Raw genomic sequence first — 26370 nt, forward strand, 5'->3', positions numbered from 1 at the left:
GCATCTGCAATATCAATGGGAGAAGGTAAAGGAGTTTACGGGAACTGGAGCGGCGACTCAAAACAAAACACGTTTAATAATACCAGACGAAGGAAAGATGACGGGCGCTTTATACCTTTCTCTCTTTGTTTTTTCATATTAAACATTTTTTCTTATCCAGGACTAGAGATCAGGAGAGTGGATGTCAAGTTTGGTGAATAGAATTCTCTCAATGCTCGCTACAGACATTTCTATTTTGCCAAGTGCCATTATACATATACACATATACATACAGTTCGTTCATTCTTTTGCTTCTCACTGATCATGCCTTGTGATCGGGTATGCCTAGCTCGGTAAACAGATTAGTCGCCTCCTCTTCGTTCTCAATTCCCATCTCCTTGATGTGCTTCCAGAACTTGCTGAGATGTCTCGTTCCAGAATCGCAAAGAATGGTCACAACGCGGCTTCCCTTGGGCAGTCTCATGGCTGTTTCGATAGCGGCGACACAGTTGACGGAACTGCTGCTGCCAACAAAGATACCGTCATGCTCGACTAGCCAGCGAGCCATACGGCAAGCTTGCTCATCTGTCACCCGCACAGCATCGTCGATGAGTTCACGACCTGCTTCAAAGTTCTCTGTCAAACGTGTGATGCCAATACCTTCGACCATGGTGTCAACCTGCTGTCTGCGACGAGTACCTTCGCGCTCCGTAGAGGAGTACATGACACCATGCCGAACCTTGTTGTAAAGACCGCTGCCCTGAGGATCAGCGAGTACGACTTTGATATCCGATTTCTCCTTTTCTTCTTTGAGATACTTTGCGACGCCTGATACTGTTCCTCCCGTACCTGCACCTGCGACAAAAGCGTCCAGTTCGCCGTTTGTCTGTCCCCAGATCTCAGGACCCGTGGTGTTGAAGTGAGCTTTCCAGTTAGCTTCGGACTCGAACTGATTCGCAAAGAAACCCTTGCTGCCGTCATTGGCCTTGCTAGCGTGCTCCTCCGCTCGTCGTCGCGCAAGGTTCACAAAGTGATCAGGGCTGGTGATAGGCGCAGGCGTAACTCGCTCGACTGTTGCGCCGAGATGAAGCAATAGATCGGATTTCTCAAGGGCCATGTCGCTGGGCATGCAGATATGAGCCCTGTAGCCCATAGCCCGCGCAAGAGTTGCAAGTGAAATACCTGTGCTTCCGACTGTTCCTTCGTAAATAGTATCGCCCTTGTGTGGTGTAAGAAGCCCCTGAGCTTCTGCCTCACGGATCATGTTAAGCGCCACACGATCCTTGGGCGAGTTTCCAGCGCCATTTAGGAACTCTGCCTTGGCCATGATAGTCCGGCCTGTAGCTTTAGATAAAGACTGGATTTTGATAAGAGGTGTGTTTCCAATGGTGGCTTCTATTCCATCAGCCAGGCCATTTCGTGCCCCATGGTAGAAAGTTGGAGACGAAGGTAGAGATTCGTGATCCTCAAGTTCCACAGGGTCACCCCAGAAGACACTGGATCTTCTCCCGCCACCTGTGTTGGCGCGCCTTTTGCGCTGGAAGCGCCGCTCGAGATCCGGGTAAAAGTCCTTGAAGCCCAAAGTGACGAGGATCCCGGTTGTGAAAGCAAAAGCAACGGCAGCAGAGCCGTAAGCTTTGGGATGGTCGCTGAGCGCCATTTTTTACAGGGCGAGATTTAGATTTTTACCCAATTCCAAGATTAATTGGGGGTTCTCTGAAGAGTTAGAAAGCCTGCATTATTGGTAGAAATGAGGTCGGAAGTGAATCTTTGAAGACTTGTCTTGGCTATAGTTAAGCTGAAAGCTATGATGAATACCTAGGTAGGTAGATGAATTGAGATGAACCCTGGTGTGTGCGTGATGTCATGTGGAGCTTCTCCTAGTATAAGTGTCTAAGTTCAAGCCTAGGTACAGCCAAGCTACCAGGACATGGTTCGGGATCATGATAAATAATTATCTGTACAACAGGTTGAACAGGTTAATTTATATTCTAGTTGAATCTGTATCTTTAAAATTTTCAATAACAAATTACAGACTCCAGCAGTGTTGTTTAGATTTAGATCATCAAAGTTGACACCCTTTTAGGCATATCAGTCTTGATGCATCAAAGACCTTGACTGCTGTCGACATGTTGAACTACATAATTTAAAGAGTATACGATATTTACTCGAATGGGAAAACTTGCACACGATCACTTATAAACATCAAAATATCTTTGGTGATCTATCAACGTTTTCTTCCTCAACCCGAGGAACACCCGATAAATCAAAGACCCACCTCATCCAATGTAAACCATCTCCATCGCCAAATTCAAATCACCAAAGAGGACAGTCATGTTCACCATATCGTAGAGAAAAAATCAACATGGATTCCCCAATTGTGGCTCAACTTTTTCGACAGCTCTTCCACCATCGTCCTCCGGGCTGCAAGGGCATCAGGAACCTCCCCCGCATCCGCAATGGCCTCCGAACCACTGCTATCGTCGGCCATAGCCAGAGCCGCTTCTACGTTGCGGGACGGCCCTCTAGTGATCGCGGAATGAAGAAGAACGAGAGTCGATGGCAGCAACGGACGAATATCTTGCCCCAGGATCGATCTGCAGAGTTCGCAGAGTACCCTTACATATCTGCGGCGGAGCTCAAAGAACGAACAGAACGGCCGCGCAAGGTCAAGATGCTACTAAGAGACTTTATTGACGGCAAGCTACTCTTACCCAAACGGTTTCTTTCAACACCCGGATGAATACTAATCCTAGCTATAGACAGTCTTTACAACCCTTCATATGGCTACTTCTCCAAACAGGCCGTCATTTTCAGTCCCGGCGAGCCCTTTGACTTCAACTCGATGCGCGACGAGATCGAGTTCCAATCCGAGCTAGGCCGTCGATACACCGAATTTGAGGACATACTCGACGACCGTGAGGGCGAGAATCCAACACGCCAGCTATGGCATACACCCACCGAGCTCTTCCGTCCCTACTACGGCGAAGCCATCGCCCGCTACCTCGTCGCCAACTACCGCCTCAGCACATTCCCTTACGATGATCTCCTAATCTACGAGATGGGTGCCGGTCGCGGAACCCTCATGCTTAACATCCTCGACTACATCCGCGAAGTCGACCCCCAAGTGTATGCTCGTACCAAGTTCAACATCATCGAGATCTCATCTACCCTCGCCGCTCTCCAGAATAGACATCTATTGTCGACGGCTGCATCTCGGGGTCACGCAGACAAGGTCGAGATCATCAACCGATCCATTTTCGACTGGGATCGGCCTGTCCCTTCGCCGTGCTTCTTCCTCGCTATGGAAGTCTTCGATAACTTTTCCCACGACGGTATTCGCTACGACATCACCACCGAGGAACCCCTGCAGGGCCATGTGCTGATCGACAGCGATGGTGACTTTTATGAATTCTACTCTCGTGAGCTAGATCCTCTTGCAGCACGATACTTCCGAGTTCGTCACGCTGCAACGGCAGGAAACTATCCCAAGCCGTACCCCAGCAATGCGGCTCTGCGCTACATCTCCAGCAAGATGCCCTTTGCCGCCAATCTTTCCGATCCCGAGTTTATCCCCACTCGGCTAATGCAGTTCTTTGATGTTCTCGAAAAGTACTTCCCAGGCCACCGTCTTGTGACATCTGACTTCGACTGGCTACCTCAAGCTATCAAGGGAATGAATGCGCCTGTTGTTCAGACAAGATACCACAGAAGGATGGTGCCCGTCACAACACCTTTGGTAAGTCCCCTTGTCACCAAGCTGATACATAGAGTCAATGTGCTAATGATATTCAGGTTCACCAAGGCTACTTCGATATTCTGTTCCCAACAGACTTCCAAACCACGGAAGCCATCTACCGTGCCATCACGGGCAAGCTTACCCGTGTTACATCGCATGGCGATTTCATGCGCAAGTGGGCGTATGTCGAAGATACAGAGACTCGAAGCGGAGAGAACCCCTTGATATCCAACTACCGCAATGCCAGTGTTCTTGTAACCGTGTAGAATTAGTCATGTACAAAGCAAAACGGCGACGATAAACATACGTCCCAGGTATTTAAATGTATAAAAATATAGCATATACCCTCACATTGAATGCGCACTCGTGACTCTCAATGACAGCTTCTTTTAGACGTACTGTCCTCTTATGGCAATGGCAAATACCTATGCCTACTAAAACCGCTTTATATCATCCCGTTTTATCTGACCCGATATCCACCCATAATTACTCCTATGCGATTGAAAATAAGAGATCAACGTTCGCCCCCCTGAGAGTGGCTGACATACTCATATATCCCATTGAGTAGAGTAAAGCACATTTCTTATTTTTATTTTATTTTACAGCTTCAGTTTCTCATCGAGCCACTTTGTCGCGGTCTCGACACCCTCGTCAAGGTTCTCGGGCTTGGTACCCTGGCCTTGTCGTGTAGGCTCCTTACCACCGGAGCGACCACCAATGACCTCGGACACAGAAGCAGCCCATTGTTCAGCAGTAACACCTTGGGAGGCAAGGTGCTGGGAAACAGTTAGCCAAAATACTCATATGATCACGTCGGGGGAGACTTACAGTTCCGACGTAGACACCGTGGGCAACGGCGCCCTCCTCCTTACTGCCACCAAAGACGTAAACAGTCTTCTCCTTATCCTTACCCTGATAGTGCTTGACCACTTCCATCAGAGCCTTGGAGGTGGCGCCAACGGGCAGACGGCCAACAAACCACTTGGCATCCTTGTTGCTATCAAAGTGCTTCTTGACAGTGTCAAGCGCAGTCTTGGACTCGGCCTTCTGGCGCTTCTTTTGCTCGGCAGTGACAGCTGCGTTGATCTTCTGGTAGCGCTTGTTGAAGTCGTCCTTTGTCAAGGTTGAGATGGTCAACTGGCTGAGCTCCACACTGACGGCCTTCATCTGGGCCTCCTTCTCGGGGCCGAAAGGCAGCTGGTCAAGAGCATCGATCTTCTTGGAGAACTCATCAGCTTCACGCTGAACTTGGTGCGCAGCCTCGCCAGTGTAGGCGATGATACGGCGAATACCCTTGGCGATACCGCTCTCCTCAATGAGGATAAGGTCCTTAATCAAACCAGTTTGCTCGACGTGGGTGCCGCCACAAAACTCAACACTGTACTGACGCCACTCAGGCTTCTTGGGATCAGCGAGCATCTCGTCGATATCCTTGCCAATAGAAACAACACGGACGGGATCAGGGTAAGTCTCGCCAAAGACAGCACGGCATCCTTCAATCTGGCGGGCCTTCTCCAAGTCGACCTCCTTGGAGTAAATCTTTTGGCCACGACGAATATACTCGTTGGACATTTCCTCGATCTTCTTCAGCTCCTCAATCTTGACACCGGTCTTGTGAGAGAAATCGAAACGGAGCTTCTCACTATCGACCAGAGAACCCTTCTGGTTGACCTCGTCACCGAGAACCTCTCGCAGGGAGTGGTTGAGGATGTGAGTTCCGCTGTGGTTGTTGCGAATGGGCGATCGGCGCAACTCATCGTACTCGCAGATGACCTTGTCTCCAGAAGACAGGGTACCGTACTCGATGTACCCGTTGTGTAGGACGTATCCACCATAGTTCTGGACATCAAGAACCTTGAACTCGGCAACATCGTCAATGACAATACGTCCAGTATCGGCGACCTGACCACCTGACTCAGCGTAGAAGTTGGTCTTGTCGATCAGGAGACCAAGAGCAGTCTTCTCAGGGACGTCCTTAGTTGACTGGAGGAAGGACTTGCCATCGTAAATAAGCTGGACTTGAGCATTGCTGTCGCCCTGAAGAAACTTGGCGTCGTCGTTGGTTCGCTCAACCTTGAGGTCCTTCTCAAGCTCAGAGATCTGGTGGACGTTGAGCTTGGCAAAAGTCTGGACAGATTCCTTGACTGCCTTACTGGCCTCACGAGCCTTATCTTGGGCAGCCTTGACCTCCTCGTCATCAATTTCGAGGTTGCGCTCCTCGGCCATTAGACGAGTGAGATCAACAGGGAAGCCAAAAGTGTCGTAAAGTCGCCAGACAACGTCTCCCTTGAGCTTCTTGGCGCCGTTCTTGGTAGCCTCAGCAGCATACTTCTCAAACTGAGCCTCGCCACGATCCAGAGTCTTGGCAAAGGCAACCTCCTCCTCGTCAAGGATCTCCTTGATATCTTGCTGCTTCTTGACAAGCTCGGGGAATTGCTCTCCCATTTGATCGACGAGAGCGGGCAGGATCTTGGAGAAGAAAGCGCCGATATCGGCATTGAAGTACTTTCGGGCATATCGAACACCTCGTCTCAACACACGTCGAATAACGTAACCTCGGCCATCGTTGTTGGGAACAGCGCCATCAGCAATGGAGAAAGAGAGAGTTCGGATGTGATCAGCGACTACACGGTAGGCAGTGTCAATGCCATCAACATCATCTTTACCGTACTTGTCAGTGTAGGGTCGGGCGCCGGTGACCTCCTGAATCTTCTTGAACAGAGGAGTAAAACAATCGGTGGCGTAGTTTGAGACAGTGTCCTGGAGAGCAGAAACGAGACGTTCGTAACCCATGCCAGTGTCGATGTGCTTGGCAGGCAGAGACTTGAGGCTGCCATCTTTTTGACGGTCATATTGCATGAAAACGTTGTTCCAAACCTCGACAACCATAGGATCGTCCATGTTAACGAGGTTCGAGGCGTTTCGGCCACCAACCTTGTCGTAGTGGATTTCACTGCAAGGACCGCAAGGACCTTGGTCACCCATCTCCCAGAAGTTATCCTTCATGTTTCCAGGTAGGATATGGTCTTCAGGGACACCAACTGAGATCCAAAGCTCCTTGGCCTCCAGATCAGGTTCCAGCTTCAACTTCTCGTCACCCTCGAAGTATGTGACATACAAACGAGAAGGGTCCAGACCGTAGACCTTGGTGAGGAGCTCCCAAGAATATGAAATGGCCTCCTTCTTGAAGTAGTCGCCGAAAGACCAGTTACCCAACATCTCGAAGAACGTGTGATGATAGCTATCCTTGCCAACATCGTCGAGATCGTTATGTTTGCCACCAGCTCGAATACACTTCTGCGAATCGACGGCAGCCTTGAGGCTGGCCATAGGATCGGTCTTGCCAACGGTGCCGAGGAAGATGGGCTTGAACTGGTTCATACCCGCGTTGGTGAAGAGCAGGGTAGGATCATTGTGAGGGACGACTGATGAAGAGGGGACTACAAAGAGAAGTCTTGTTAGCAAGTTAAGTCAGATAAGAGTAAAGTTGAATTAGACTGCAGTTCTTTCGAGTCTTGATCATTGGACCCCGAAACAGGTCGCGCAGCCTTAGGCTGTATGACAGAAAATAGAAAACAAACAAAACAGAATCTCAACAAGAGATTGAACACATTTACAGCTTCTCTCGATGTGGCAGAGCGTGGTGCCCGCACTATCGCATCTCTCGCATACCTATTGTGTGGCCCCTCTTCGCAAAGTAGTCGAAAAAGGTCTGACGCACTTTGGCCGCGGGCCACTTGAGCTCCGACTCGGCCATGTTTGCGCTGGAATAATGCCGACGTAGGACAAAAAAGGGAAACCTCTTGTTAGTCGCAGTCCTGAGGAAATTCCGCGCGGGGGTAATAATCGTTGCCGGTCGTAGAGGAGGAATTGTAGTGGTAGTGGGGGTTTCTGGTTGAAGATTGTGGAGGAGAAGTTGATGCTGCCGGGGTTTGAATTGGAGATGGAGTGGCGTAGACGCAACCGTAGGCGGAGGCGGATGGGAGTAGAAAGTTCTACAAGAATGAGTCAAGGCCGGTACGGATACATAAGGCCCGCGCACGCCCACGCCCGTACTCGGCCTGCTAAAGCAACTGAACCTCAAGCTCTGGGGCAAACAGCGCCGACTCCAACACCCGTAGCCGCTATCGCAACCACTGAATCTCCAATTCCCACCCCTAGTAGCAGTCAAGCTGACTGGACTCCCGCGATTGATACACGCCCACATCGCATGGAATCGCAACGAAACACAACGTCTTGAGCCTGTACCTATCAATCTCCAAAGAAAAGGAACACGTTACGCAAAGTCGATTCTGACAAAGTTCATCCTGACTACGCGTGACCGTGTCGCCTGTATCCCTCTCGAGTCGTTGATTCGACGTTTGACAGGTGTTGAAGGATTAAAAGTTCACCTTTCCAGTTAGGACTGTGGAATTGACCACTACACTGGGTCGCAATCATGCTACAGTCCCCCTCATCCTCCGTCCCGGCTGTTGCGACGGTTGCCGAGACCGTCGATAAGTCGAAACGATTACGGCGAAAAAGAAAGGCGGACACTCAGGATAATGAACGACTTTCCAAGCGCTTGAGTCTGCTCAATCTTGGTACGCATTTTCGTTCCAAAACCCACCATCCTGGATCAATCACTAATACATGTCGTGCTTATAGAGAAGGGCGGTAACAAGCTCTATGTCCCTGTCGAAGAACCAACAGCTTCAGTATCTCCCATTCCTACATCTGTGTCTCATGCTACCAATGTCCCCACGGACCTACCAACCCCCGACGAAACAATGCAATTAGATGATTCGAAACACAAAGTATACATTTACAACATCGACGACGAACTCTCTTCCGATAGTGAAACCGATGACCCCGGCAAACTTGTCTTCCTTCCCGACATTGAAAAGCACTTGCGCGCAAACCGCATCCCCCCATCTGTGTTAGCCAACAGCGATGGTGAGCTGGCTGGCATGCAGGTCGTTCTCTATAGCGATCCAAAATCCTTAACGGTTCCCGAGGATAAGGATAGTGTTCGCAAAGCCATTATCGAGTCGAGGCAACGCACAAGGGAGCAGCAACGTTTAGAAAGAGAGGGGAAGACAGACACTCCAGCGACACAATGCAATACCGTGAGTAGCGATATGATGACAGGCACAGACGACCCAGACGCAATGGATTTGGACTAGACGAATAGTGAACCGATATAACAGAACATAAGTATATACCCAAGGCGATTGGAGTTTGGCCATTGTCGAATTAGCAAGCAGAAATCGGCACATTTTATAGCGAATGCCAGACTCATGCAATGACTTGTATTTCTATGCTGTAAGATAGCTTATCTCGATAAGAGTTTCAATTTGATGCTTTCTTTCCCACGAGTCGCTCAGCGACTGTCATATAAGTGTTTGAATCCAGTAATTGACCTCCTACCTATGCATGTAATCATCTCTACTCAGCCCTTTCCAGCACTATTAACTTCGTTCATCGTGGAGGCGGAGGCCCAGCAGGAGGCGCATAATAGTCTGCCGGTCCATCCTCACGTCTCTGCTGCCCTTGCGACGGATCGATCTTGGCACCGTTGGGGGGTTCATCGTACATGGGCGGTCGTGACGGGTCGTAGACTGGCGGAGGAGGCATGTTGTGCATGGCATATCCGCCAGGCTGGCCATGATAACCATTTGGTGGAGCGTAGTAGTATGTGTTCGGTGGATAGGCGTATCGGGGATCAACCTGAGCCATCATGCTCCTACTAACGAAACACTAGCAAGGTTGTCAGAAAATCGGCTGGCGAGAGAACGGCGCATTACATGTACAACTTACTCGGTGATATGCCAACGGTCGCAAACCCTTTTGAATCCTTTTCTTTGCATGCCAGTATCCTCCAACGATCCAAAGTGTGAATAGAAGAACAATGACGCCGAGGATAGTCCATTTGACAATGTACCCTTCCTATAACTTAGTTAGTCCCGAGGTTTCCGTGAGATGCGTGATCAATCCTTACCCTACTGTACCACCAATAGATATCGTCGTCGTCGCTGTTTGTAGAGTCCCACTGGTAACTGTCCTCATTTTCGTCTCTGCGCGCCAGCGCTTGTCTCGCGAAAGTTGCCATATTGGCGACGAGTGAGTCGAACTCTCAAAAAATAAGAGCCAATGTTGTTGTTGTTGTTGTTGTTAAGATGGATGGACTGAGGAAGAGGTGTAGGTGAATTCGGGTTGCTGAGTGGAGTTGCCAAGGTACCCTGAAATGCGTAAACAACTTCTCGAATGCAGGGATGAATGGTGATTATCAGCGTCAGCGAGAAGGAATGGCCCCCAGCGGAAAAGAAGGTAAAATGTCAGAAAAACAGAAAGCACCAAGGAAAGTGTAATAGGATATGATAGGTAGGTAGATAAGTAAGTATGATGAGAGATTCAACGAAAAAGAAGGGTCTTTGTTCAGATCAGATGCAAGAGCCGTTACATATAAATAGCATTTCGTTCCCTTTCAGTTTCCCCTTCACGCAAGCGCATAAACCAAGTGCACAAAGGCCAGAGAGGGGGCAACTGCCTTTATGCTGCGCGACGATCTCTGCAGCAGGTTACGTTACCCTCGTTTCACACGCCAGGAGTGGCAGGGTTGTGTCACGTCCAGCGGCTACCAGCCTAAGACAAGCCACTGAGCCGACATACAACAACACCCTCTTTGTCTGTTACGAGTTTATCTTTACTTCGTTAGGAGAAGGGTCTTTCGAGAAAACAGACGCCACAGCTTACTTCTAGATGTTTTCTTGAAGTTAACTTGGTACTTTCAGATTGTGATACAGAATGGAGCATTGGAACGTAGGATAAGCATAATATAGAGTTCATACGATACTATCTAAATCGATTCAGAACATACTATATTCAGCACATATACAGTAGTATAGGGCGATGATGCATGTTTATCCAACCTTAAAGTTATTGGATTCAGAGACCAAATACTGCTAAACTTCACTATCTACCTTGGACATTTAATTATTGTTCTTCGTTCTCTGAGAGTCTCAATTGATATATATCCCAATTGCACACCTACTACTGATCTATCTAGGTAGATATAGTTTTATACACTCAATAGGTCAATAAAAGGTATCCAGTTATAGAACCAACAGCTGAGCTAGGCCGTCTTCGCTCCTATGCTATCAATAAGATAAACAAATACCCGCCAGTGTCGATATCTATAAAACTACCCCCCCGGCGGCCCCCCATCCAAACTCAGCACCTTGTGCCTCGGGTCGTGGGTTGGGAGGAAGACCCTGCTCTCTTCTTCGAGCGTCTTCTGCTTGCTGGTGGGCCTGTTGAAGTCGCTGTCGCCACCATAGAAGGAAGACAAGTGAAAAGGTGATACCAATGATCAGAATGCTTTCCACAACACCATCATCATCAGTGTCCTGCCCGTCCCCTATAGCACCGTCGTATAAGTCACCGCCATTGTAATATTCTTCGTCAAAGACCTGACCCTCGTTCTGCAAGAAGTTTGCGACCCACTCCGAAAACGATCTGTCCTTCTTGGGTTCTGATTATGTCGTCAGTATATGAGCAAGGCGCAAATGCCGTGAATGACTTACTGGGCTCGTCCTGAATGGAGTGGATAGGTCCATGTGTCAAGGTGTTCCAAGCACTTCTAAGACGAAGCTTCAAAAGGCTTAGAGTTACTGGTAAGTATGCCTCCTCGTTCACCTCCAAGGCATGATCATAGTATCTCTTGGCCAGATGGAAATCTTGAACCAAACCGATGCCATTCTCGTGCATCCATCCGAGGTTGAACAGTGCTTGCGCACTTTGTGAGTAATCAGACGCTCCAGTGTAACATTGGACAGCCTTTGAAATATCCTCTTCGGCACCAATACCATGGTAGTAGTAGTCTCCCATCTTGACCAAAGCATCAACGTTGGACTGCCTTGATGATCGAGTCCAGTATACGAGAGCCAGAGTAGGGTTCTGAAGGAGTTTGCTTTTCTCCTGAGGCTTTCCAATCAGCGACGATAACGAGATTCTGTTTTGAACCGAGTCCAACATGTAAGCCACGTTGGTTTGCGCCTTTTCATAACCTTGCTCGGCGGCCAAGAGGTACTCGAGGAATGCAAGTTCGTAATCACCGGCCTCATAAGCGTCATTAGCATCACCCCACGAGGACACCAGTGGCTCTGCCTTCTCGGCAACACTCTTGTAGTACGTCAGCGAAGCACCACAGAGCTTCTCTCTTCCAACACCGTGATGGATCATCTCGGCAACATAGTAGTGTGCCTCGATGTTGCCGTGTCGTCCAGCAAGTTCGAAGTAATTATTGGCGATCCTGACGTCCTCTTGACCACCTTGGTCGAGGTAAAGCTGCCCCATCTGTACCAGGGCTGGGGCGTAGTCCTGATCAGCAGAAGACTTGAACAGATCCATAGCTTTCTTCACATTTTCCTTCATTCCGTAGCCGTGAAGCATCATCAGACCAAGGCCATGTTGAGACTGGGCATCATTATGAACAACGCCGCGATCAAACCACAGTTTTGCCTTTTCAAAGTTCTGAACAACGCCATCCCCCCTCAAAAACATACGACCAATATATCCAGCGGCCTTCCCTGCAATCTTTTCGATACCGGCTTTGGGGTTCTCATGAAGACGTCCGTCCTTCCTCCAGTAGCGAGATGCCACCAGGATAAAGTATTTGCGGGCAAGGTCAACGTCTCGCTCCAAGCCATGCTGGCCGTCGTAGTATATGCGACCTAGATTGTACGAAGCTTTGGAGTCGCCCTTCTGGGACATCAAATCCAAATATTCAATCACATCATCTATGGCAGCATTTGCATCGGATCCGGGGCTGGGTTTGAAAGCATTCATACCGGAGCTAGATGCACTTGCACCTTCACCATAGATACCTCCGTCGTTGTCAGAGATTCGCCATGACTGGTGAACCCAAGATCGACCACCAGGAGGTCCCGACCGATACCAAGTGATTGCTTTGTCTGCAACACTCTTATAGTATTTCACTGCTGCCTCACAGTTTTTAGTTGTTCCGATGCCAGCATGATGTCTAAATCCGGTTGCCATTTCTGCACGAGCATCGCCACGAATGGCAGCGAAGGTGTAGTACAGAAGCGCTTTGGCTTGGTCGCGATCTACCACATGACCAAGTCCTGTAGAGTAATAGACTCCGAGCATGTACTGGGCCGTCGTATTCCCATAAACACTTGCAAGTTGGTGGTAGTTGTTAAAGGCCACCTCGAGGTTTCTTGGATGGCTGTAGTTTCCAAAGAAATTGATCTCGGCAAGAAGATAAAGGGCATCGGAGTTGTTCTGTTGCGCAGCTTTCTCGAGGAGCTCGACTGCTCTGGATAGGGCACCGTCAACAGTGGTCTCTTGCGATTGCGATGGGGCGGTTGCAGGGCTAGATGGAATGGCCTTTAGAATGTAACGCAAGACAGTTCCTACAAGACCTGGTGGCCTTCGCTTTCGTTGATGCAAAGGCTGAGGAGCTTTAGAAAGCTCTATTCTCGCAGCATCGACCAACTCTGCCCCTGTAGATTATTAGTGTCTTTGCGCTTCCGTCGGTCGTAGGAGTTCTCGTACCGTGCTGTGGGCCAGTATGTAGGTTTTGGTCAACCACTACATCGCTCTTGGGGGAAGCAATGTGTTGATTCTGTCCAACTTCTTGGGTGTCCTGATCATGATATGTTTCGTGATAGTGTTTAACGTTTGTACTGAGCCCGGGGGTCGCCTGCCAGAGCACTAATAAACAGGTCAGTAAGCTAAGTTGCCAGCTGTCGCGTGTACCGTATAGATACAAGGTTGTGAACTAACGGAGGGCCCAAAGTAATGATTGTCGCATCCTTGGCAGCTGCTACGTGCCTAATAATTCAATTTTGATGTAGAGCATGGCTGGGTATACTACAGAGTAGTATGTAGATGCGAATCAGCTGTCGTAGAGTTACCAGCTGTCCAGTTGAGTTGAAGCTCGAATGAGGTAATGCTGTCTGGATCTCATGGACTAACCTAAGGGGGGAAGGCGCTCATAAGCTCAGTTGGCTGAGTCAGCATTCTCTAATCAGGAACAGAGACCAATATACAACAACCAACGGTGGCATGCGTCTAGCCGTCGTACCTGTAAGGGTCCAAATCAACGATGTTGTATTCCGATCATAGCCCTAGGGTTGACTTGAATTGCTTCTTCAAGACTGCTGATTGCGCGTGTTGAAAGGTTTTATAGCAATTAAATCTCTCGTCAAAGTTTCGCTATATAATTATGAAAGCAACCATCACTACCTACCTACATAGGTGAATAGGAAAAATCAGACAAACATCTTAGATGGTATCCGATAATAAGTACAAAGCCCTGTCGTACAGTAAAGTACAAAATACTAATGGTCGTCTCGAAAAGAAACAACTTGTGTTAACTATGTTTTCGCTTGCATTGAGTTCCGACATCTAAAATACACAAGATGGCATAGGTCAATATTTATACAGGGTTTGGTTTGGCAATAGATTGGCAGTTATTTAATAGCGTTATTGGGTTTCCGTCATCACATAGAAGTATATGTTTGTCTTGTAAAATCCAAATATCATGAAGATCATGAAGTGGAATTCGGTAGATAAGATCCCGAGACATGGACTCTAAAAGGGTTGATTGTAAGGCGACTTGTTGAGGATCCCGGGTAGCGGAAACAGCCCCTGCACACACTCATGCTTTGCATTGTTATCCATTCAGGGACTTGAATCAACAAGGATATGGATATATAACTGAGACGGTGTGCCTCGCTTTCTCTCAATTATTCTAGAAGATCAACGCAATACCCGTTTGATCTTACGTACCCTCTAGTCTATCATTGGTATAGGCAAGCAGATAGTCAATAATATAGCCTCACGTTTGCAACTCTGCCTCCTAACATCAATATATATCTTACCGGTTCGCCTCACATTTTGCGTCATCAACCTCGAAGGGAAGCCCATTGCCAACTCACCAGGCTGATCTGAAAATATCTGAAGATGCAGTTTGAAGGCAACCACTCATAGAAGGCTCTGGACGTATAGGGACTTTGCTGCGAGAGGGTGGGATAAAGATGCGCTGTCCATGCCAACTCACACCCAAGACGCCCGAGCTATCGGTACAAGATACAACGATTGGACAGCAGTTGCAGCAACCAACGCGGATGAACAGGATGAGTAACTAAATTTGGACAGTTCAGGGCCCAGATAGTTTCATGTTGGTCATTCAGGATCTGGCGTGTGTAGTTTAAGCGGATGGTCCCTGGGAGGCACGGAACAACCGATGAATGGGATCAACTCAACTACGAGTTGGAGCGCAAAAAAGCAACTCAATCGGCTGAAGGCGGGGGTGAGAAAGGCTGAAAGAATGGACAGGAATCGCCGCCGTGACGTGGAGCATGTTGTTGGTAGGCTGAAGATTGCTCAATAGAAAGTGTGATATTGACAGGGGGATCTGCTGGACAGCTGTGGCTATAGTCTTTTGCTTCTGGCAGGCTTTAGGTTCTTGATTTCAGTGCTGTAGATCTAGAGACACGAATTGCGAAACATTGGCGTCAAGCCCTTTCGATGACTGAGTGGATGTTTAAACCGTAGTGTGCAGTATTGGGGCCGATGTCTTGAAGACTTTAGATCATGATGGCGAGCTAAAACACCCATCATAATTTGGCGTCCAACCACGGTGCCAAGATGGTGCACTTGGAGGGGCTTTGGCGGTAATTACCCCTGTTTGTCGTCCCGAGTTGGGTCCTGGTGGATGAAGCTTAGTTCACCTCCACTGGGTTGGATCTCATTTCCGTAATTCAACCTTGCTCAGAGATTGTCGTCTAGCTATTGTCTGCATAATTAATGGGTATGAATGCAACTCGTATCTGAGAGTTCTGCAAGCCATTGATCAACTCTGCAGAACAAATTGAGAGCAACATCACTTGTTGTCGGTGCCTGTGAGGCCACCCAATAATTAATCACACGGCCAGCCCGTCTACTGAAATGTAATTAAAAACCAGAACTTTAAGGAACGTTAAGCTCCACTTGTCTAATAAAGCCATGACCCTGTACAACGGCTCAATCCCGTCTGCTAGTGCCAGCTGATCCAATGGTCATCTCTGGTGTGTTTCTTTCTGTGACTCTCATCATTTCTTCTTGAGGGACCCTTTGAGAGGGTTTGCTCATCTGTGCGTCTGTGACTGGTGTGGAGTTGTGCATCATGATTCTCAGCCTCATGCATAGCAGACAAAGTCTACGGAGCACAGACTCCTGTCCCTGAAGCCATCGTGTCGTACAGCATTGCCGTTGTGACAATGGAGGGGTTGGAGTCGAAGACTTGACTTAGATAACGAGCCGAGCGAACAAGATCTAGAGGGAATATACACATGTCTCATGTTCATGGTTACTTTGTCCACCTTGGTACCTATCTTATCTCACCTGCTACTATGCACCTCCTAAATCGACTCGTCTTGGCCCATGTCGCTTCAAGCTCTGGTCTGGATACATAATGTAATTATCACTCCGCCCCAGGCCTGGTCCAGCCTGGCCCAGCTAGAAAGAAGCCCAATTCCCAATCTTAGGTACACATTAGTTAGTGCTTTTCTTCTTTTTTATTTTATTTTAGCTGATACGTACCGCATCCAATACTGGACGAAAGATGAACCTGGTCGCGCATCCCCGTCGCCCCTGAAAGCGTGTCCTCCATTCCCACTGTCACCCTCTCATTGCTTGTCTTCTCATATGGAGACTCACTCTCCCACTCACCTACATTTTTTCCTCTTTCTATAATTCTATTCTACCTTTCTTTCTACATTCTATTTTCATCTCGTCTCTTTTGACCCCCCGGTTTTTGAGCCCCTCCATTTTCTTGTCACCTCTTCTCTTCTCTTCTTCACTTGACCTATCTTCGATGCATAGTAAGTTTGAGATGGCTTTGCAGAGTTCACCACCAACCCAATATCTGCTGAGGGGAAAGAGTCCCCTGGACTCCCTGACCTATAAGTGACTGTGCCCATATGCCCAGTCCAATCGCCCAACCCACTCTGGCTCACCTGCCGCAGGTGCGCATCAAAACTGCCCGATGCCCACCTTCCCGACTTACACGTCTCGCATTGTCTCGCATGCTGAATTTCCAATAAACGACAGCGTCATCATTCTTATGCTGATGGATTGCTTTTCAAACAGGGACTTTAGATCTTTCTTCTCTCTCGATCCGCTAATTTCCAACAAAAGGAAATCTCGCTGTTTGCAGATCCGGGAAATTATTAAAACACCACCTACCTAGGCGTCTTCTAAACCGTTTTCTCGAAGATTACTGCCCCCTATTCAAGATACCCCGAATCGACTCGACGTTGCTTTTCCTACTCACCGTACATGATATTTCGCTACGATAACTTTTGACCCCTCGATTTCAAATACTCTTTTTCTAGCCATCGCCCATTATGGCAGGTCTTTTTTCTCGCCTCAAAGGCAAAGATGGCAAATCCAAGAAGAAAGGCGCAAACGATCTTGAGCAACAACCAACAAAACCACAGTGGACAGATGCTTGGACACGTACATATGTTGAGCCCGAAGAGGTTCACGAGCTGATCCGGTGTTGTACGGATGAGCTTAAAGCACGAGGTATGCCATTTGTCACATAAATTGTCCGGATGTATTCTTGTGTACACGACATGCTGATTGCAATGTCCTACTATAGGCCTTGACCACCCATTCCTCTTGCTGCCATACCGCCCGACCTCCGATCCCAGTGCGGTGCGCTCATTCATTCGACATTTCTTCGAGTCACATGCCAGCTTGCGAGGAGAACAATTGTCCCAGGAACTGCGCATGACGGAACCCATGGTCAGTGACATGTATAGAAGGGGCTTTGCGGCGACTGACTTTGAGATAGGTGGTTTCTGGTGTAGCAAAATGGTGCTGGAGTCGCCTTCAAGGAGGTATTGTTGGCTGGGATGCATATGAACTTTTCAAGGTGGGAGAATTTGGTATGTGTCCATTTACAACTGCAATCACATACTGGATATACGCTGACTTGCAGTAGACTCAAACATGGCCCGAGACTCTTTCAAGACCTTCATTCCTATTAGTGTCGAAAACGGTGCCCGTCAACGCATTATTTTCGATTTCTTCGATCTTCTAGCCGCTGTTGCGGCCCACGGAAAGTCCAACGGTCTTGGTGGACGAAAGCTTTCGCGAATGGCTGCATGGTGGACATTTGAGCAAAAAGATACCAAAAAGGGATTCGAAGGAGGATACGAAGCCTGGCTTCGGTAAGTGGTTCCCAATTTTACTACCTATGTCTTCAGTTGCTAACCAGGAACCAGTGCTGCCGATGCGACAAGCCATATGTTCTTCGCTTTCTTAAGATCGCTCTCGCCCGAACAAAACGTCACTGGTATCACTATGCTGCCCCGATCCCTCCAGAAGCTTCTCCAAGAAACCGAGTATCCTCCTCAGCGACCCTCACTTATGATGACAACGACATACAAGGTTGTCATGATCGTCGATACTGTATCGCCAACCCCTTTTGCTCTCCTGCGAAGAGCCAACCACTTCCAATATCGTGATGAAGACCGCGCGCTGCGAGAATTCTCTGAATTTGACGACCCCGTGCAGGCTTTGACGGACGAATGTCGCCGTGTTCTTAAGGCCATTGCTGGTGCGAATCAGTCCCAGGCTTCAAGCTCCAAGCATTCGACAAGCTTACGGGATGCATCCTGGTCTAGATTTGAAGATATCGGCTTTTCTTCTACCCTGGATGAGGACGACGACGACGACGATAGCGCCTTGGCCTACAAACGGCAGCCGCCAGCTCTGCGAAGAACACCTGCCTCAGGCAATGGACTGGACCGACCGACAACACCATCGTGGGCTGATTTCCTCTCTTCGGGTTTTGTCGATGAGAACCAGGGTACACGGCAAAACTTGCTTCTCCCCCCCGACAAAGTTCTGCCTCCCCTTGAAACACAAAGACAACACAGTTCGCAGTCCCATCGACCTCGACTTGAGCACGACCACTCCCTCGAGCCTGGTGAGCTTGCGAGCATTGCAACACTCTCACTCGACGATTCGTTCTGGTGGGTTTGGATGGCTAGTCTTGCCCCCGAAGAAACTGCGGAGCGTAAGTCGGCCTTTGGTCGATGCGCTGTTATTGAGACCAAGATCAGCACTGGCCGTTGGCTGGTAATGGAGGAAATGGTGGCTGGTGCTGCACCAGAGCCCCAGGAAGGTGCCTACATTGCAGAGAAGAAGGGTTTCTTCAGCTGGACTAAGCGTGGAAAGGGGCTCAATCGACGAAAGTCGACGGCCAACAAATCAGTTGACAACATCGGCCAGGGCGCCAGCAAGGCTAGTATTGGCCCCGACACCCATGCACGAATTCAGGCCAAGGCTGCTCAGCTGCGTGCTCAAGAGCAACAGGAAAAGAAATTGGCCTCTCAACCATTGTACCAGCGCCGCGGCCGAACAGATGCTGAGCTGATGGCGGAAAAGACTAACAGTGTTCTAACCCTTCAGCCCACCATCATCGGCGAGGCTTCGTCGGCATTGAAGTGGGTGTCTAAATACGACAAAGGAACGATTAAGGATTTCTATTTGGCCAACAACAATGCGGGTCGTGGAAATATGATGTCGCCAATTTCTTCCCGGAGTATGATCGACGATGTTTCCAACGCTGGCACACAGAACCAGGAACAGCCCCCTCAGGTGCCCGTTAAGGACGTGGTGTCGCCTATCACCTCCCCTACCTTCTCCCATGCCTCCAGCGAAATGGTTAGGAAACCAGTACCCCAGCCGGAGCATCCCATTGAAGCCCGATCGGAACAACCTGTATCAGAGCCTGTACAGGCACCAGCCCCAGTCCTTGCCCAAGAGCCTACCCGTGAAGACGTCTTGGAGCCTGTGCAAGAGTCTGCGCCTGAACCAACACGGCCTGTCAGCCCTCTTAGCCCTGTACCACCTCCTAAAGACGATGAACCCGCTCATGATGTTTCTCGTGAAGACATGGTCTCGCCCACTCCATCAAGCCCTGAGAACAAGAAGAAGAAGAAACTTCAAAAAACAGAAAAGGACAACCGTGGTTTCCGCAAGCTCTTCCGTAAGAACAGAAGCTCCAAGGTGCCTGAGGATGCTGCTACCAATGTTCATGCCTTCCTTCGCCAAAACCAAGCGACACCAGAACCGGCCCAGCAGGCTCCTACACCAGCAGACACACCAGAACCCGCGGCTCCTATCCAGCGTGTTCCCGTCCCCCAGCCTGATGAGGCTGACATTCCTACCCCTACACCCGCCGCTGAGTTTGTGACTCCTATGGAGGAGCCTGTCCAGCGTGTTGATACACCTCAGAAGAACCCTGAAATCGTTGAGCCTATCATGGACCAGTCACAAATTCCCATTGGTGCTAAGAACTCACCTGCTCAGAACTCGGTCCCTCATTTCAACCAGGGTCCCCTTCAAGACCAGCCAGCCTTCGCACCCGACTCTGACGACGAGAACGATGCCACGCCTCCCCCTATTCCACGATCACCTCGCCACTCTCCTCAGATTGGAGGTCCATCTCAGGCTGAGGAGAAACTGAGCCACAGTGCAGGCCCAGGTGTTCAGGATCGATGGGCCCAGATCCGAAAGAACGCTGCCGAGAGAGCTGCTGGACGCCCTGATGAGCAATTGCGACCAGGCTACAGCCACAGCAACAGAACTGGAGATGGTGATGATGATACCAGCGGAGAAGAGAGTAAGTCAGCGCAGAATCTTTGAACCGAAACAGGAAAACTAACACATATACCAGCCATTGAATCTCGTGTTGCCCGTATCAAGGCTCGTGTAGCCGAGTTGACGAACAACATGGAGGGCTCAAATGGACCTCAAGCCCCCGGTCCTCGTTACTAAACGACCCAATGTCTATTTTGGGTTATAGCATGGCCTCGATTGATTCTCCGGCGAACGAACTTGGTCCTGCATGACGCCGTGCGACGACGTGACACATCTACGAGACACATTTCGCAAGCCTTGCACATGCCTAATACCAGCCGACGCTGATTTGTTTCTTCATTTCCTCTTGTGTTGTTTGATATCCCATTTTTCTTCTTTTTCTTTTCCTTTGCTTGATATATGATACCACTAGAGGTTGCAGCAAGAGAAAGGCAGTGCGAATCTTGACAGTTACAGGAGAATAGGAGTGAGGTTAAGAAGACTGATTGTATCCTTTCAAGGGCCATCAAATCCTGTAATTAATTATATGTTTTTTCAGGCCCAACTTTTCCGACATTCCTCTTTTACCTATATCTGCTTTGGGCAATCATTTTCAACGATCGATGTAAACATAATCTTCTTGATCTTCGTCAGGCATTCAATTGAATTAATCCTGCCATACAAACACATTCATAACACATTCATGTGACGAGTCTGTATTCATTCGATATTGAATTTGTTGAGGCGCCACATACGAGTCCCTAAAGTGTGTGCAGATAGGCTTTTGTATATATTTCGATCAATGTCATGTGTAAGGGTAGCTAGCTTGTAGCAAAAGAAGCGTCAAGATGAGAAATTCAACAATGTTAGATCAATTTCATAGCCGTTTTTATGTTCGTTGTCGAGACTCGTTATACTATGACACATGTACATAGACCCCCGAGGCTGATCCTCCTGCGAACCCTGGCTAGAAAAACTTTACCCGTATACCTATCCCTTCATACCTTACATTTTCATGTCCAGTTCCATTATATCCTCAGTGTTGAACGCCGTCATAATACGTACACGCCAGTATTAAAAACCTAAAAGATGCCATGCCACGCACAGTCTTACTTTTTCTTTTCTTTCTCCTCTTCCTCGGCTAACCTGAGGGCCTCTTCTAAGGCCTCCTCATCCTCGTCGAAGTCAACATCGTTTTCCTTGTCTTCCTCGACCTTCTTGACAGCCTCGGGCTTGGACTTCTCAATAGCCTCGGCCTTCTTCTCAGCCACCTTGGCCTCGTTAGCATCGGACTCCTTGACAGGGGTCTTGGTAGATGAGCCAGGTCCCAGCGCCCAGTCGATCTCTCCATCGGGTCCGTATCGCGATACGAGCCAGTCGTTGGCCTTCTTGAAATGATTGCAGTCGAAGAAACCACGGGATGCGCTGAGAGGACTGGGATGGACGCTCTGCAGCACGAGATGCTTGACGCGGTCGATCTTTTGCACTCGCTTACCAGCCGGTGTTCCCCAAGCCATGAACACCACGCCCCTCGTCCTTTTCTGGGCAATTATATCGATGACCTTTTGTGTAAGCCTTTCCCAACCTCTGTTAGAGTGGGAGTTGGCCTCGTGAGCTCGGACTGTAAGGCAAGTGTTCAACATGAGGACACCACGTTCTGCCCAGGGTGTGAGGAGACCTCCGCGGTTTGGCGGTGGCTCGAAAGTGGGATAGTCCTTCTTGAGAGCAATGTACATGTTCTTGAGAGAGGGTGGCGCGGGAGTCGGGGGCCGAACCGAGAACGCCAGTCCGTGAGCTTGGTTGTCATTGTGGTAAGGATCTTGGCCAACGATGACGACTTTGACATTGCTGAAGGGAGTATGGCGGGACCTGTAACAGAAGAATTAGACATGCCCAAGGTTGCCAATGCTAAGTTGAAAACTTACCATGAGTAGATATCATCCCTAGGAGGAAACACTTTGCGACCAGAGGTGATCTCCCTGTCGATGAACCGTTTCAGGTCAAGAAATTCTTTGGAAACAAGTTCATCCTTGAGATGCCCCAACCAGCTTTCGTCAAGGGTATCGATTTCGAGCTGCAAAAGCTCTTTCTGCTCTGGCTTTAGAGACTCCACCCATTTGGTCTTGTCAAACTTGGCGGCTGGTGCAGAAGCAGAGGCAGAGGCAGAGGCAGAGGCAGTCCCAGCAGCAGGCTTGGGTGCTGCAGCAAAAAAGGAAGCGATATTACCATCTGCTTTGGACTTTTTCGAGTCGTTGCCTGCAGAGGCACCGGCCTTGCGTTTGAGCGCTGACATGGCGAGAGATCGCAGGTGGAGACCGTGAACGGAGGAGGAAGAAAGATGCACGCTGAGCCCTCGGTGTGAGGGAGGGACTCTTGCGACAAGAGCTCGTACGGGATGAATTATGGGCGATTAGCCTGATGTAAGATTTCGAGGTCAATTGGAGCTGAGAAAGATTGTGGGAAAATATTGAGACAGTGTGGACTAAGCGTACGGTGGTATAATATGAATAGAAGGGAGGGAGGTACGTGAGAATTTTGGTGTAGAGTGGTGATGCAAGACCAAGGGGTTAGTGAACGCTAGTCTAGGTAGTTCAACAGCACGACGCGTTAAGTAGAACGCGGTGCAGTGTCACAATCCGTAGTTCCCTTCCCAGATCTGCCCGGACGTGGGTGGTTGGGACCTGGGCTAGCAGGGATAGCTCAGCACTAGTGGGCCACTCATGTCATTATATTAGGCAGACGAGTCGGCAGTTTGAACTACTTGACAAAAGAAAAGAATAAGATGATCAACCACAACTGTGAAAACCCAAGGATCTCAGACATATTTACGAGTTACAACTACTGTTGTGATTCTGCCTCTTGTCGGTCGGGACATATCTATGTCTTGGGCTTCATCTATAAGAAAGGGATCAGCTGAAGAGTGGATATCAAGAGAAAGTCCTCAGCTCCAAAGAGGAGTCCTAAAATACACTGATATGTGTAATTGGGTGTATGAATTTCAATATCTAGCTCTATAGCTCTTACAGTTCCATCTAAACTTCTGCTCGCATACATTCCCATCAATTCCGACACAACTTCCTCCAGCTTATTTCGTACTGTGGTCACTATCATAGCTGACCATGGCAATATGAGTATACTCTTCGTCATCAGTGACATTCGAATCAGGTGTCAAGGGTCGTTGCTGATGTGTATCGTGCGAGGATTCAAGTCGTCTGGGCAGAGGAGGGTTTTGCTCCTGGCCAGCTCCGACAGGTCGGCGAGGAATGGCGGGTCTGTCTTCATGCTGAGGTTCGGTAGGGCGTCGAGGTAACGGTGGCGTGGATTCATCAGCTCCTTCTCCTGGTTGCTTTTTGCTTGCTACAGGGCGACGAGGAAGTTCTGGTACTTCTTCTTTATCCTGGGCGACAGGCCGTTGGGGAAGGGGTGGATTTTCAGAATCAGACGCCTTCTGTCGCTGTTCTTGACCTGGAGGCTGTGAAGGCGAGACGAGAGCCGGAGGAGAAATGTTGAGCCCATGGAGATCCCGTTCGATCTGCTCTTGGCTGGGTGACTGAGGCTTTTCTTGTCCCTCCAATACACTTCCTTCGAAATCAATCAACTCTCCCTCGGCATGACGGTCCTTCATAAGAATAAGCTCATCCTTTTCAATTTCCGAAGTAGCCTTGATGCCAACAAAACCGCACTTGTTGAGGATTTCGCCAATAAGATCGGGGTATCGAAGATGTCCGCTAACTGTGTCGCTCAGGTCAAGGTTCTGAATACCGTCGACATCTTGGATGTTCTGCAAGCCAGAAACACCCATGGAGAGGCTATGAGCGCGATACACGAAGCCAAGTATCAAGTCATTCTCCGAGTATACGTTGAAAATCTTTCCTGAGACAACGGTGCGAAGGGTACGCCAGTGAGGGGGTGCAGAGGGAGCAGGAGCGCCAATGATGACAACAGAGTCAATAAGACCGAAGGCTTGCCGCTCGGCAAGAGACTGTAAACAAGCATGGATCGCTGTGGCGCCTAGAGAGTATCCAATTAGTGTTACAGGGCGCTCTCCTTGGACCTTGTTGATAAGAGCATCAGCAAGTAGCTGCCCTGCCTTTCGAGATCGATTATGCGCATGGCCAAAGGGGTTGTCGACGTTGGATGCGACGGCGAGCAGCTGAATAGGCCAAAGTGCAGCAAGAAGTGTAGCAAACACGGTACGCTTCAATATCTCCATCTTGACCTTCTTCCAAGCGAAAGATTCGACCATAGTTCGAAGCGCATGTCCAAGAGAGATGAGAGACTTCATTTCGTAACGCAGGGCAAATACCTCAGAATCGTCACCGAGAACACGCCAGGGTTTCGTTACATCATCCTCGTCGCGTAGCCAGCCGTTGATTCCAATCGTAACTCTAAGACGCCGCTCTTGTGCTTGTGCTTGATCCTGTTCAGCGTTGAAGATCTCGCCCCATACTCCCTTGAGAGGTATAAAGCAAAAGTCTTCAATCTCCTTGGCATATTTATCCATCATTTCACCCTAGTTCGTGTTAGCCAGCTAAACCAAGAGAGTGTTTGGTCACATACCGTCATTTTTCCACCGTAAGCACCGAACAAAGCACCCACAAGGGCACCGTTCATCCAAAAGATACCCAGGAAGCTCGCGACACCTCCTAGACCTACACCACCAAGGATGCTACCAACGGCGCCTGCAACTAACGGAGCTGCCAGCCCTCCGGTGACACCTATAACAGCTGCTCCAGCGACAGATGCGAGGCCTACTTTCCAGAATCTACTAAACTTGTTCTCCTCTCGGCGTTTAGATGCTTCGGCTTCGGCAGACATGACTTCCTGCTGCTTGTCTTGGTCCTTGGAGGATTCCAAAAGAGTCTTTGCAATTTCCATCTCTTCCTTGATGATAAAAGTCTGGGGAAGCTCCAGAGATGAAGCAAGGTACAGCGCCAGTGCTCGGGTATGGGCAGAATACTTTCCCGTAGACAGAAGGAGCAGCAAGATGCATGAGACGGCCTCCCGCCTATCAGCAGCGGGGATGGTAGTCAATCTTGTCGGGATCGGGTGATACAAGGACTGGAGAGAAGCAATATCTGCAGATTTGTCGACCTTTCCTTCCCCGAAACTGATGAGATTCTCACCCTCCTCTGGTGTATCAAGCCTCTTCTTTTCGGCAGCTTCTTGGTGTTTGCGTCTCTCGTCTTGAATCTTGTAGTCATCCTTGACACGAACAATCTCTTCAAGTTTCGGCATGAACTCGTTTTTCCATCCCTTCATATGCTTGATGGCGGCCTTTTGGATGCGCAGGGCCTGTGCGGATGGCTTATTTGGCTGTTGCTCTTGCTCTTGAGCACGCTTGTAGAAGTCGTCATTCTTTGGTGTTGACGATCTGCCTTCATCTCTGGGTGTCGAAGGTCCACTTTCATCCCGAGGGGTCGAAAGAACAGGGCCAAGCTCTTCGTCAGATGCCTGGAGTTGATCTATCATGTAAGAGGTGATCTCATCAACGAGTTTCAACAGGGCTTGACGCCGTGCGGGGTTGAGAGTGATAACGATTTGGCGAGGGTCCGAGCATGTTGGCGCCATATTGACGGTATGCTTGCTATAGACACAATCGCTAATAATATGGCAATGCTGCTGTTGATGGTAGCTATTGGAAGTCTGCCTGGTGGGGACAGCTGGTCTTATAACAGAAATGGATATGTGATGTCAAGAGGGAGCATATCCTCAAGCTGGTCCGTGAATGTGTACTGCCTAAGAACGCCTCAACCTCAACCAAGGCAGATTTCTAGGCAGTGTTATGTGTTAAGTGAGGAAACCCGTATGCTTAAAGCTGAGCCGACCTGAAGTCCTGGTGTAAGGTACAAGTGGATCGCTGGTTGTTGGGGGTCGATGGTTGCAGCGTGTGATGTAATCGCTGAAGGAGCTGACAAGTGCTGAGCCTCTGTCACGTGCAGCACTGTCGATAGGATTGCAACAATGAGAGTAGTAAGTAAATAAGTGCAGTCTAAATGTTACAG

The 26370-nt window shown here is 49.1% G+C and overlaps 9 protein-coding genes across 9 annotated transcripts; 3 read left to right on the forward strand and 6 right to left on the reverse strand.

Annotated features, from left to right (window-relative positions):
• Positions 1–301: 301 nt before the first annotated feature.
• CYS12 (Cysteine synthase 2) lies at positions 302–1639 on the reverse strand (the record flags this gene model as incomplete). Its single annotated transcript, XM_044845570.1, has 1 exon — positions 302–1639. One exon carries the CDS (start codon positions 1637–1639, stop codon positions 302–304), a length of 1338 nt encoding a protein of 445 aa, XP_044711486.1.
• Positions 1640–2344: 705 nt separating this feature from the next.
• FPOAC1_000963 (uncharacterized protein) lies at positions 2345–3984 on the forward strand (the record flags this gene model as incomplete). The annotated part of the gene is made up of 3 exons (XM_044845571.1): positions 2345–2700; positions 2746–3718; positions 3775–3984. The coding sequence occupies 3 exons, from the start codon at positions 2345–2347 to the stop codon at positions 3982–3984; spliced, it is 1539 nt and encodes a 512-aa protein (XP_044711487.1).
• Positions 3985–4317: 333 nt separating this feature from the next.
• Positions 4318–7475, reverse strand: ALA1 (Alanine--tRNA ligase; the record flags this gene model as incomplete). Its single annotated transcript, XM_044845572.1, has 3 exons — positions 4318–4494; positions 4547–7158; positions 7391–7475. The coding sequence occupies 3 exons, from the start codon at positions 7473–7475 to the stop codon at positions 4318–4320; spliced, it is 2874 nt and encodes a 957-aa protein (XP_044711488.1).
• A 681-nt stretch (positions 7476–8156) lies between these two features.
• Positions 8157–8883, forward strand: FPOAC1_000965 (uncharacterized protein; the record flags this gene model as incomplete). The annotated part of the gene is made up of 2 exons (XM_044845573.1): positions 8157–8301; positions 8366–8883. The coding sequence occupies 2 exons, from the start codon at positions 8157–8159 to the stop codon at positions 8881–8883; spliced, it is 663 nt and encodes a 220-aa protein (XP_044711489.1).
• Positions 8884–9178: 295 nt separating this feature from the next.
• FPOAC1_000966 (uncharacterized protein) lies at positions 9179–9809 on the reverse strand (the record flags this gene model as incomplete). Its single annotated transcript, XM_044845574.1, has 3 exons — positions 9179–9457; positions 9518–9646; positions 9699–9809. 3 exons carry the CDS (start codon positions 9807–9809, stop codon positions 9179–9181), a joined length of 519 nt encoding a protein of 172 aa, XP_044711490.1.
• Positions 9810–10893: 1084 nt separating this feature from the next.
• FPOAC1_000967 (uncharacterized protein) lies at positions 10894–13535 on the reverse strand (the record flags this gene model as incomplete). The annotated part of the gene is made up of 4 exons (XM_044845575.1): positions 10894–11231; positions 11284–13224; positions 13277–13435; positions 13508–13535. The coding sequence occupies 4 exons, from the start codon at positions 13533–13535 to the stop codon at positions 10894–10896; spliced, it is 2466 nt and encodes an 821-aa protein (XP_044711491.1).
• Positions 13536–17115: 3580 nt separating this feature from the next.
• On the forward strand, positions 17116–20563 carry FPOAC1_000968 (uncharacterized protein; the record flags this gene model as incomplete). Its single annotated transcript, XM_044845576.1, has 6 exons — positions 17116–17296; positions 17373–17518; positions 17568–17661; positions 17718–17946; positions 18001–20408; positions 20463–20563. The coding sequence occupies 6 exons, from the start codon at positions 17116–17118 to the stop codon at positions 20561–20563; spliced, it is 3159 nt and encodes a 1052-aa protein (XP_044711492.1).
• Positions 20564–21474: 911 nt separating this feature from the next.
• Positions 21475–22658, reverse strand: FPOAC1_000969 (uncharacterized protein; the record flags this gene model as incomplete). Its single annotated transcript, XM_044845577.1, has 2 exons — positions 21475–22234; positions 22291–22658. 2 exons carry the CDS (start codon positions 22656–22658, stop codon positions 21475–21477), a joined length of 1128 nt encoding a protein of 375 aa, XP_044711493.1.
• A 792-nt stretch (positions 22659–23450) lies between these two features.
• FPOAC1_000970 (uncharacterized protein) lies at positions 23451–25936 on the reverse strand (the record flags this gene model as incomplete). The annotated part of the gene is made up of 2 exons (XM_044845578.1): positions 23451–24878; positions 24926–25936. The coding sequence occupies 2 exons, from the start codon at positions 25934–25936 to the stop codon at positions 23451–23453; spliced, it is 2439 nt and encodes an 812-aa protein (XP_044711494.1).
• Between the last annotated feature and the right edge of the window lie 434 nt (positions 25937–26370).

The sequence above is a fragment of the Fusarium poae genome, chromosome 1 (assembly GCF_019609905.1).
Source record: "Fusarium poae strain DAOMC 252244 chromosome 1, whole genome shotgun sequence".
In the NCBI taxonomy this organism is placed as follows: Eukaryota; Fungi; Ascomycota; class Sordariomycetes; order Hypocreales; family Nectriaceae; genus Fusarium; species Fusarium poae.